Genomic DNA, 10,974 nt, shown 5'->3' with positions numbered 1-10,974 from the left:
ACATTCTTAACAAAAATATAACAACTTTTAAATCCTTTATAAAAAATAATAACAATTTCTAAATCATAAACATATAATTAAAATCTATTTACACGGTCACCATTCTGATAGATTAAATAAAATTTTAGATTCATCCATTGTACTACTAATTTAACAATCTTGATATATAAGAAAGTAGTCCTTTTCAATTATTTTAAAATTTTAAAATAGTTCATAATTTACATTGTATTACGGAGCTTTAAAATTTTCTCTAGTGTATAAAATAAATATATCTTTTTAAAATGTTGGACTAATTAGTTCACATTCTCATCCTTGTTTTTTTAATAGGACGTTGCTCAATTTATAAATCACATCTTCTTACTATGATGACCAAGTTTATATATTCACCGAACATTATTTTTCTCTCTCTTTACATCCCATTATCAAACTAAGTAATACCACTAATCACATCAAGTGTAAGAAAAACAAAAGATTTTGACTTGGAGCTACATTTGAATAATTATAGAGAATTTTATTTAAATAGAAAATATGAATTGACTTGTTGGTCGATTTGAATAACTACAAACTAATAAGTTAATAACCCTAATTAACATAATCTACTTTATAATCTAAACAATCAAATAAAACACATAAACAAAGTAAACTATGACCTTTTCTTATGCCTTAAAAAAAAAAAAAAAAAAAAAAAACTATGACCTTTCTAAAATATAATCATATAAAAATAGTCCTTTTCTTTTTTGAAAAAAGAACATCGGGGTACAACAGTACGTCGTAAAAACAAATCGTACGGTCAAGAAAAGTCCCAATTTTCAGGAAGCAATATCCAACTCGATCATTTCAACCACCCTCGTCCCCAAATTGAGGAATTTTTCAAAAAAAAAAAGCAAAAATTTGTCATTTTGAAAAGTCAAGATCCTTCCTTCATGAAATCAAAGCAACCCCATTTAAAAATATCCACAAGAAAAATGAAGTTAGAGCCAGCCTTGCCCTTGCATTTGAAAATCAAAGTAAACGGTCTTATCTTCAAGCTCTCGAATTTAATATTTTTCAGTCTAATTATAATATTAACTTCTTACCCACGTTGTCTCAAGATTTGAAATCTTCGATTTCAATCCTAAATAAAGTTCTCAAATTTTGGGAACCTGTTGAAATTTCGGAAGAAGAAAAATGCAGAGGAAGTACTTGGTTCAGGTGGAGGAGGCTAAGGAAGCCGCCGCTGACAGGCCGTCGGTCGGGCCGGTTTACCGGAGTATTTTTGCTAAGGATGGGTTTCCGCCGCCGGTTCAAGGCTTGGAAACCTGCTGGGATATATTTCGGTATGATTATTTTTAATGGATTTGTTACTCTGTTTGATGGATGAGAAAGCCCAAGAAGAAAATTCTGAACTTCATGTAGTTTTTGGAATGTAAACTCTGTTTTCTTTGTGTTTTGTTGAATCTTTGTGGATCCCCAGTAGGAGAAAGGGATGATTTTAGATCTGGTTTTGTTAAAGAAGTTCTGAACTTAGATGTTTTTGTGGTTAGAGTGTGTGTAGAACTGTGGTGTCACTTGGTTGAACTACAAGTTTCGCTTAGGTTTGTGTTTATTTCATATTTGAACTTTGAGAAGTGTTTGTAGTTTATTAAACTTTCAATTTTATGTCAAGTAAGTTCTTGAACTTAATAGTATTTCTATAGTCTATGAGCTTTTAATTTCGTGTCCAATAGAATCCAGACCTATTTAAAAAGGTTTTGAAATAGCTGATGTATTAGATACAAATTTGAATTTTATGTATAAGGAGATCTTAAATTTGGGATTTTGTATCTAATAGATCCGTGAATTTTCAAAAACATTGGATAGGTCGAGGACATGCAAATTTGAAATTTCGAGGACCTATTGACACAAAGTTGAAAGTTTAAGAACCTATTACACTATTTTTTTTTTTCTTTTAAAGTTTAGAGACCTAAAGGACCTGTTAGAAACTTTTTAAAGTTTGGAAACTAAGTAGATACAAATTTGAAAATTCAAGGATTAAACTTGTAATTCGGACCTTGAATATTCTATTGAATGTCTTGATGCCAATTGTTGTAATAGGGGGTATGTGTAAAATTGACTTGAACGCTTGGAGTTTTTTTCAAAAAGAACCAATTTGGCTTAAGTTAGAGAGAAATCCATGGTCTTTGGTTTAAGTTAGAGGGAAATTCATAGTCTTTTAAGACTTTTAAAAGAGCATGTGAGTCATGAATTTGATTTATGTCAACTGATAAGAATTCCAAGTTGTTATGTGAATTTACTTATCTCAAACTATGAGTTTGTGAATGTATCTAGACTTACATGAAGCTAACCTTTCAACCAAGTACAAGTTATACAATTTCATTCAGTTGTATAATTCAAATATTCATTCCAGACAGTTAAGTTTTGTAGCCTTGTAAACTAAACTTTAATAAAATCGTGAGCAAAACATTATCACCTCATGGCTTTAATAAGTTTGGAGCAAGGAACTTTATGTTTGGTCTATGAATTTGTGCTTTGTAAAAAGGAAGGTTTGAGGAGCTATAACAAAATATAAGCTTGACTTTACAACTCTAGACTATCAACCACCTTGTAAATCAAACACTTTATAAACACTTGTGACCATCATGCTTGATGCAGAATGTCTGTGGAGAAAAATCCCGGAAACCGGATGCTTGGGCGTCGGAAAATTGTTGAAGGAGATCCAGTAAGTTACTGATAATTAAGTTGCTTTGGCCTTGAACTGAAGACGGTAAAATGTTATGGTGGATTCTGTGCATCTGCAGGCTAAAGCTGGTGGATATGAGTGGCTAACTTACAAAGAAGTCTACGAATTGGTGTTGAAAATTGGAAACGCAGTCCGCAGTCTGGGTTATGGACCAGTAAGTTTTTGGAGATTTTTGTGTTAGTAAAATGCTATGCAAATTTAGGAACTAACATTTGTAGTTGTGCTGAGTTTGCAGGGAGAAAAATGTGGAATTTATGGTGCTAATTGTCCTGAGTGGATCATTAGCATGGAGGTAATTAGTTCATTATATCCTTCTTCATTGTCAATTATACAAATCAATGTTTTTCATTTGTAAGCAGACTCTAGTAATGTAAAATTCTATTTGGTGACCTTTTTGTTTCTTCTTTTACAGGCTTGCAATGCTCATGGGCTTTATTGTGTTCCTTTATATGATACTTTAGGTAAATGACATGGTTGAAAAGTAATTATGTGTTGAACTTTGAGAAGTATTTTAGTCCTTGACCCTTGCATTGAAAAAGTAAATATTTTGGTCCTGCTGTTTCTAATGAAGTATTCACATCACTTGTTCAGTTCTGTATTGTTAAGTCTTTGAAGCCACATGGTTAGGTGCTAATTTTCATACGAATTTGGGCTCTTGTTAAATGATTCGTAGAAGACTAATAAGGACTAAGAACAGTTTTCTAATGCAAAGTTTAGCGACGAAAATAAAATGTTCTGAAGTTTAGAGATCAAAGTGGAATATGTAGGAAAGTCTAGGGATTAAAATAGGTTCTGGACCTATAAAGGACAAATGACCTTCTCAGCCATGTCTCTCAAGTTTTCCCTAATCTGTTTCCAATACCATATGAAAGCTATTTCGGCTTCAAGCTTTTTGTAATATGTTTCAGGTGCTGGTGCCATAGAATTCATTATATGCCATGCAGAGATTTCCATTACTTTTGTAGAAGAGAAGAAGATCTCTGAGGTTCATCGCTATCTTTTTTGCAACTAAATAAGAACCATATAGTTTTAAGTAAAATTTCTTATATTAACTTTTGATTCTCTTATTCAGCTGTTGAAAACACTCCCCAACACAGCAAAGTTTCTTAAAAGTAAGTTCTTACTCTTTTTTCATACACCAATAAAAATTGCCTGTATCTAACGAGATTTTAATTTTGCCATGTAGCCATTGTGAGCTTTGGTAAAGTTTCAGATAATCACAAGGAAGAGGTTAACAAGTTTGGTTTGGAAATGTATTCTTGGGAAGAGTTTTTGCAAAAGGTAAGTTATACGAGAGTATATACAAGATACTTACCTCACAATTTTGGTGAAGTCTATGGCTACGAAGGCCTAGACTTGTGTATCTTGTTTTTGGATTTTGATTAAAAGATAGAAGTTTATCTAGGTTTGTGTTTGACTTGTGAGTGTAATTTGTAAAATTAACCATCTTGTCCTAAATAGGTTTTAGGAGTCTAGATTTGTTTAGCAAATCTGTAACATAGGATCTGTGAGCCTACCTACTAAAATTAGGCTCAGTTTCGCAACTCCAAACTATTCAATCAATCTCGTGAAACAAATGCTGTGTGATTTCTCTAACTCCAAAGTATGGATGTATTAAAATCACACAAAATTGGGTGACATTTTGGATCATTTAAGACAAAAAAAATTTACAGTCGTGAACAAAATTGAATATCATACCTCTTTCGCCTCTCATAATGTTGTTTTTACCACTGGAAACAGGGAGATAGCCAACAATATGATCTTCCAGTGAAAGAGAAAAGTGATATTTGCACCATCATGTACACCAGTGGGACAACTGGTGATCCCAAGGGAGTATTGTTATCCAATAATGCCATCATAGCACTTATTGCTGGTGTCAAACATTTGCTTACAACTGTGAAGGAAGAGGTGATCTCAGTTCTTCCCATTTCCCTCTACAAATGAATAACTTAATTATCAAGCTTGTTGATTCATGAGATGCATATTTGTTGGTGTTTCTTGTTACAGGTTCAAGAAAATGATGTTTACATATCATATCTTCCGCTTGCACACATCTTCGACCGGGTGATTGAGGAGGTGTTCATTTTGAATGGTGCCTCCATTGGATTCTGGCGTGGGGTGAGAAATCGTATTTTGGTATTTCCCTTTTTAAGGCAAAGAAATTGATGAACTCATATTATGTCCATGAATTTTGTAGGACGTGAAATTGTTAGTTGAAGACATTGGAGAGTTGAAACCAACTATTTTCTGTGCAGTTCCTCGTGTGCTCGAAAGAATTTATGGTGGTGAGCATATGATACGTTGTTTCGGGTTAGATATTAATAGCATATACATTTAGATTCGAGCTGATAGTTGAGCCAACATGTAAATAATATTTAACTTATATGAATCAATCAGTTTAAGCTTTTGAATGATTTGTTGGTCAAACCCGGTTTAAGATTAAACTTTTAATTATTAGAATGGTGGATAACATCGAAAAGTTTTTAATGGCATTGTTTAGGTTTGAACCAGAAAATATCGTCGGGAGGCCTCTTAAAAAAGTCGTTGTTTAACTTTGCATACTCATAGTAAGTAAATTTTCCCTCTAAAAATATGATACTTTCTATCAACATTGTGCTGTTTTTCTCAATTCACATATATTTTTGAATGATCTGGACGAAGTTCAGATTCGAGTTTCTGTTGTTTTAAATTCTTCTGTGTTCTATCTCTTTATATTTTTCTTTTTACATTTATGCAGTAAATATAAGCAAATGCAGAAGGGGAAAAAGCATGAAGAGGCAGCCCCACTTTTTGATAAAGTTGTCTTTGACAAGGTAAGAGAGAGAAAAGACAAACTTATACAATTATTAGACTACACTTCAATCAAAATCATCTTGAATTTTTTTTGAAAACTCATTCATCTTCTTGGAGGAATATTTTTAGGTGAAGAAGGGATTAGGAGGAAATGTGCGAATCATTTTATCTGGAGGAGCCCCTCTCGCAGCACATATCGAGACTTTCTTTCGAGTCGTATCATGTGCTCATGTTCTACAAGGATATGGTATATCATCCTTGTACCTCCATTTCCACAAAATAAAGCAAGTAGAGGCTAAATATCATACATTTCTTTGCAGGTTTGACAGAAACTTGTGGTGGAACTTTTGTCACATTACCAAATGAACTGCCAATGTTGGGAACAGTAGGCCCTCCAGTGCCTAATGTGGATATCTGTCTTGAATCAGTACCTGAGATGGGGTATGATTCACTTGCTAACACGCCTCGGGGTGAAGTATGCATCAAGGGAGATACGTTGTTTTCAGGGTACTACAAACGTGACGATCTTACCGCAGAGGTGTTAGTTGATGGATGGTTTCATACAGGTACTCCCTAGTTTTTTGAAATTTTGGTCTCTTGAAGATCAAAACCATGTTGATATTGCTCAAAGGTTTGGTTATTTCGTTCTTTGAATCATATTAGGGGATGTTGGCGAATGGCAACCGGATGGAAGCTTGAAAATTATTGACCGTAAGAAGAATATCTTCAAACTTTCCCAAGGTGAATATGTTGCAGTGGAAAATCTAGAGCTGATTTATGGCCTCGTTTCCGACATTGAAATGGTATGAATTCTAGTTCCTATTATTATTCATGATGAGAATTTATATTCTACAATGGCAAAAGAATCTCAAAAAGTCCAAAATCGTCATCAGATACGAAGTACAAACGTCGCTTCACTAAAAATTAACTTAGTGACATTCTCCTAAAGAACAATTTGCCAAATATATAGAGATATATTGTAGTGGTTCTTTGTATTGATAATGTTTGATTGAGGATTTTTTCAGATATGGATATATGGAAATAGCTTCGAGTCCTTCCTTGTTGCTGTTGTTAACCCTAAAAAGCAAGCACTTGAGCAATGGGCAGAAGAAAATGGAATAAAAGGGGACTTTGATGCTCTCTGTGAAGACAAAAGGGCAAAAGACTATATACTTGGACAATTATCAAAGATTGCCAAAGAAAAAAAGGTTCATTTTTCTTTCTTCTCATGATGATGATTATTAAGATGAACTTGTTGAAAGTAGCATGAACAGAAGTTGTGTTGTTTGCTTTTGCAGTTAAAAGGTTACGAAAATATTAGAGCGGTTCATCTCGATCCCCTTCCATTCGACATAGAGCGTGACCTTATGACTCCATCTTTTAAGAAGAAGAGACCTCAATTGCTGAAATACTATCAGGTTCTTCTCTACATCAATTGATACTATTAATGCTATGTTATACTTTCTTTAATCATTAAGAGCTGAAAGATTTGGTTAGCTCTAATCAACCTATAGAGATGATAATGAAACTTTGAAACGAAATTAAAACGAAAGATATAATATAGTCTAATGATCGAATTTTGTTGACAGAAAGAGATCGATGAAATGTACAAGAGTGGGAACAAGCCTGTTGCTTAAGGAAGAAAAATATTGAAGATGACAAGGATTGTAAAGGTTCATATTTATAGGGAAGTTCAGCTCTTCCCACTTATTTTTTCTGGTTTTCTTAGAATTAAACCAGACCATCATAATTTCTTCTTAAGGCCATTATTCATTTTTCTGTATCACAAGGGTCAGCTCTTTCTTTACTTTTGTTTTAATTGAATTGAATGTTATAAAAGAAATATATCAAAATTTATCCTTAAGCTTGGCAATTTTATTAAATTGAAACCTGAACTTGTTTTAGCAATTTTTTATCTTCTATTCAATTTTTTATTTTTTTATTTTTTTTTATGATAACCCACTAGGTTAAAATGAAAAAAAAAAAAAAAAAAAGTTATAATGCATTCTTTAGTAATTATTTACTTTTTTTAGGAAAGTGATTATTTAGTTTTGGTTTCTATATACAAAATTGATAATTAAATACAGATATTTAACTTCTAGACATTAATTATTCTGCATATTCAAACATAGATATTAATTATCTCAAACATTCCAATTTCATATATTTAATATTTATACTCATAAAATAAAACCTGCAATCCAAACAGACCTTAAAAGATATGCACGAACCTCTTATGAATTATAAGATTGTTACCATATAACCCTTTTTTTTTCAACTCTACAGTATTAACCATCAAAAGATTTTGACATTTAGATCAAGGGTTGCATAAATGAAATTCAAGTCTAAAATAATATAATATGCAGTAAAAGGATAAAACAATTGCATATATAGAACAAAAAATGGCAAAAGACTAAAAGGCCCATGCGTAGTCAACATTTTGCTTGCTCCATCACGATTTTCTCAAATTGAAAGCTATCGTTGATAGCAACTATCATTGGTAGCCATTGATAACTGATATCAGTTGTTATCACTGATAGTTGCTATCAATGGTAGCTTTCAATTTGAGAAATATTAATACAATCTTGAAATATTAGCTAATTATCAGTGGCTATCATTGATACAATTTCATCAATTGGAATCAACCTTGAAATATTAACAGTTAAGGCTATCAGTAGCTATCAATTATAGATAGACTTTTATATGTAGTTATCAACAATGAAAGAAACCCAACAACTTTGAAAGATTGAGTTATATCAGTGATGGAAAACTATTAATGGTCATCACCGATAGAGTTTCATAAATGACTAACAACTTTGAAAGATTGACATAGTAGCTATCACTTATAATCTTCTATTGTGGCTATCATTGATAGTAGCTATCAATCACTATCATTGATAGAATTTCATCAATTAGAATCAACCTTGAAATATTAACACTTAAGGCTAGCAATGATAGATTTCTATAACTAGTTATGAACTTTCAAAGAAACTCGATATATAGATTCACCTAACTTTTATCATCGATATCACTAATATCACTCATATTGTGGTTATCAGTGATAGCTTCTTTCACTGATAACATCACTGGTAAGATACCATCAATGATCTCACTGATATCATGCTATCAATGATCCCATTGATATCAAGCTATCAGTGATAGCTTTCTATCACTAATAACATGCTATTAGTGATAGCTTCTATCATTGGTAACGTGCTATTAGTGGTAGCTTCTATCATCGATAACGTGCTATCAATTTAGCTTTTATCACCGATAACATGCTATCAGTGGTAGCTTCTATCAATGATAGCTACTGACTACCTTATTGTCTCTTTCCTTGCCTTTCCAAACATTCATACGGTCCCTTTTCTTTTCGATACCTCTCAAGGGCACTTCCTAAAAATAACGAACAACCAAATCAAACCCTTCTTTATTTGATGTTGTAAAAAAATATTAAGGTACACAAATACACAAATATTTCAATTTGTGCCCTTCATTTTAGGCCGTATATGCCATTTTTTTCAAGTTTATTTCTAATAGACATCATACTCAAAGTCCTATAAAAAAAAAAAAAAAAAACTATTGTCCTATTTAATATCGTTCGCATTTCTCATTTTTTGAGAAATAAACTTGTTTAATTCCTATTCTCATTTCTTATCTCAAACTTTTAAGAAATGTTTCTAAAAATGGTGCAAATTTGTGGACTAAAGAATAGTTTCTTTCAAATCCATTTTCATTTACTATTTATATTTAACGTTTCATTATAATAATAAAATTTGATCATTTGCTTGTTGGTATTAAATAAAATCGGATAAAGGAAAGAAGATTAGAAAAAGAAAGAGAAGAAGAAAAAAACTGGAGAAAGGAAAGAAGATTAAAAAAAAAAAAAAAAACAAAAACCGGACAAAGAAAAGAAAATTAAAAAAATTAAAAAAAAAAAAAAAGAAAGTGAAGAATTTAAAACTGGAGAAAGGAAAGAAAATAAAAAATAAAAAAAAGAGCAAAAAACGAAGAAAAGACAGAAAATAAAAAAAAATAAAAAAAAAAAGGGAAGAAGAAAAAGGTGTGCAAAATTTCAAAAATAAAAAAATAAAAAAGAAAGGAAAGAAAGGAAGGGCGGAATTGGGAATTAGAAAAAAAAATCAAAAGTTGACTGATCAACACTTCCATATTTATAAATATTTTAATGAGGTGATATATTTTTAGATTTTCTCCTTATTTTACTATCTACTACAAATATCATTAGATGAATATTGTTATGCCATTTGATTCTAACAATTCTTATAATTTGAAGGCTTGATTGAAACAACACTTACAATCTAGTATGATTTGTGCCAAAATAAGCTTATCTCAATAGGCAATGATTCATGCATTTCCAAGATCTGAAATTCTAATTCTCTCACCCCACTTGTTGAATTTAAGCCACGTTTACAAGGGGGGAGAATGAAAACTGGTGTAATTTGGGTTGATTCCAATTAGAGCATCAATCGAAATGGACCTCAATTGTAAACTAGTATGATTGTGATTGTTGGTGTTTACTCATCTAAATTTTCAAAAACAATATGATTATGATTGAGCTTGTTTATTTCAAATCATTAATTCAAAGGTGGAATGAAAATGACAAAACTACCCTCATCACCCTATTTATGATTGACAACATCGAATACGATCATTCACCCTCATTTCAAACAATCTATCGACCATTTTAACCCACTCTTCTTTACTTCTTCACGATTCACCTTCCAATTTCCATTTTTCAGTGTTCATCAATCATTTGTTCGTTCATCCTCATGTAAGTGTAACATATTCTACCTTTTACTTCAATTTTTTACTTCGTTTCAACTGGTAATCGTTTTCAATTGACTGTTCATAACACATAAAATTAGGGTTGCGAGGAATGTATACATCCCAGTGTTGTTCGAAATTAGAACTTGCATGTTTGCGATTTTTACTTTTCATGTAATATGAAGTCACCATTAATCTAGCCGCACTATTTTATTTAGTATTTCATTCGTTCATCGGTATTTGATTTTTTTATGTTTTGTTTATACTTATCGATGTAGAAATCGATTTCCTTATCGTCTATCAGTATGATTGTGTGCTTCGCTGACGATCATGTTGATTAGATCATATAGCAGTAAGTCAGTAGGAAAAAGGATATATCAATAAATCGATATCGATTAATCGGTAGCAGTAGAACTTTAATATAGTCGGTATCGGTAAATGTAGAAAAGTTTGTGAAATGTGTTGTTTGCTAACTGGATTTCCATGGAAATCAAAATTTCCAAATAAGCAATGGCACAACCTCGTTACAAGATTCCTCGGAAGAATGGTTTCTAGCACAATATACCAACCTATCCCATATCAAAAATGAAAATGTTGTTATTAAGTGGAAGTTGGCTCACGCGCAGCTTGAAGCTTTCAAGAAAACTGTATTTGGTTCGTAAATTTACCTGAACATC

The 10,974-nt window shown here is 31.9% G+C and overlaps 1 protein-coding gene across 1 annotated transcript; it reads left to right on the top strand.

Annotated features, from left to right (window-relative positions):
- Nucleotides 1–740: 740 nt before the first annotated feature.
- On the top strand, nt 741–7,376 carry LOC120068522 (long chain acyl-CoA synthetase 4-like). The gene is made up of 20 exons (XM_039020321.2): nt 741–1,007; nt 1,092–1,316; nt 2,632–2,698; nt 2,778–2,873; nt 2,955–3,011; nt 3,132–3,180; nt 3,628–3,704; nt 3,792–3,831; nt 3,906–4,000; nt 4,460–4,627; nt 4,727–4,837; nt 4,917–5,004; nt 5,220–5,286; nt 5,457–5,532; nt 5,642–5,759; nt 5,833–6,078; nt 6,176–6,315; nt 6,538–6,720; nt 6,811–6,930; nt 7,102–7,376. Exons 2-20 carry the CDS (start codon nt 1,168–1,170, stop codon nt 7,147–7,149), a joined length of 1,995 nt encoding a protein of 664 aa, XP_038876249.1. The 5' UTR covers nt 741–1,007; nt 1,092–1,167; the 3' UTR covers nt 7,150–7,376.
- The last annotated feature ends 3,598 nt before the right edge of the window (nt 7,377–10,974 follow it).

This window comes from Benincasa hispida, chromosome 12, assembly GCF_027475165.1.
Source record: "Benincasa hispida cultivar pf3 chromosome 12, pf3_genome.v1.1, whole genome shotgun sequence".
Classification (NCBI taxonomy): Eukaryota; Viridiplantae; Streptophyta; class Magnoliopsida; order Cucurbitales; family Cucurbitaceae; genus Benincasa; species Benincasa hispida.
The sequence above is the reverse complement of the archived record's forward strand: the minus strand, read 5'-3'. Positions and strand labels throughout refer to the sequence as shown.

Coding starts and splice junctions, on each gene's coding strand:
- LOC120068522 (XM_039020321.2), top strand. CDS start 1,168: ATGCAGAGGAAGTACTTGGTTCAGGTGGAGGAGGCTAAGGAAGCCGCC. Junction 3,832..3,905: donor CACAGCAAAGTTTCTTAAAA/GTAAGTTCTTAC, acceptor TTTGCCATGTAG/CCATTGTGAGCTTTGGTAAA. Junction 4,838..4,916: donor CCATTGGATTCTGGCGTGGG/GTGAGAAATCGT, acceptor TGAATTTTGTAG/GACGTGAAATTGTTAGTTGA.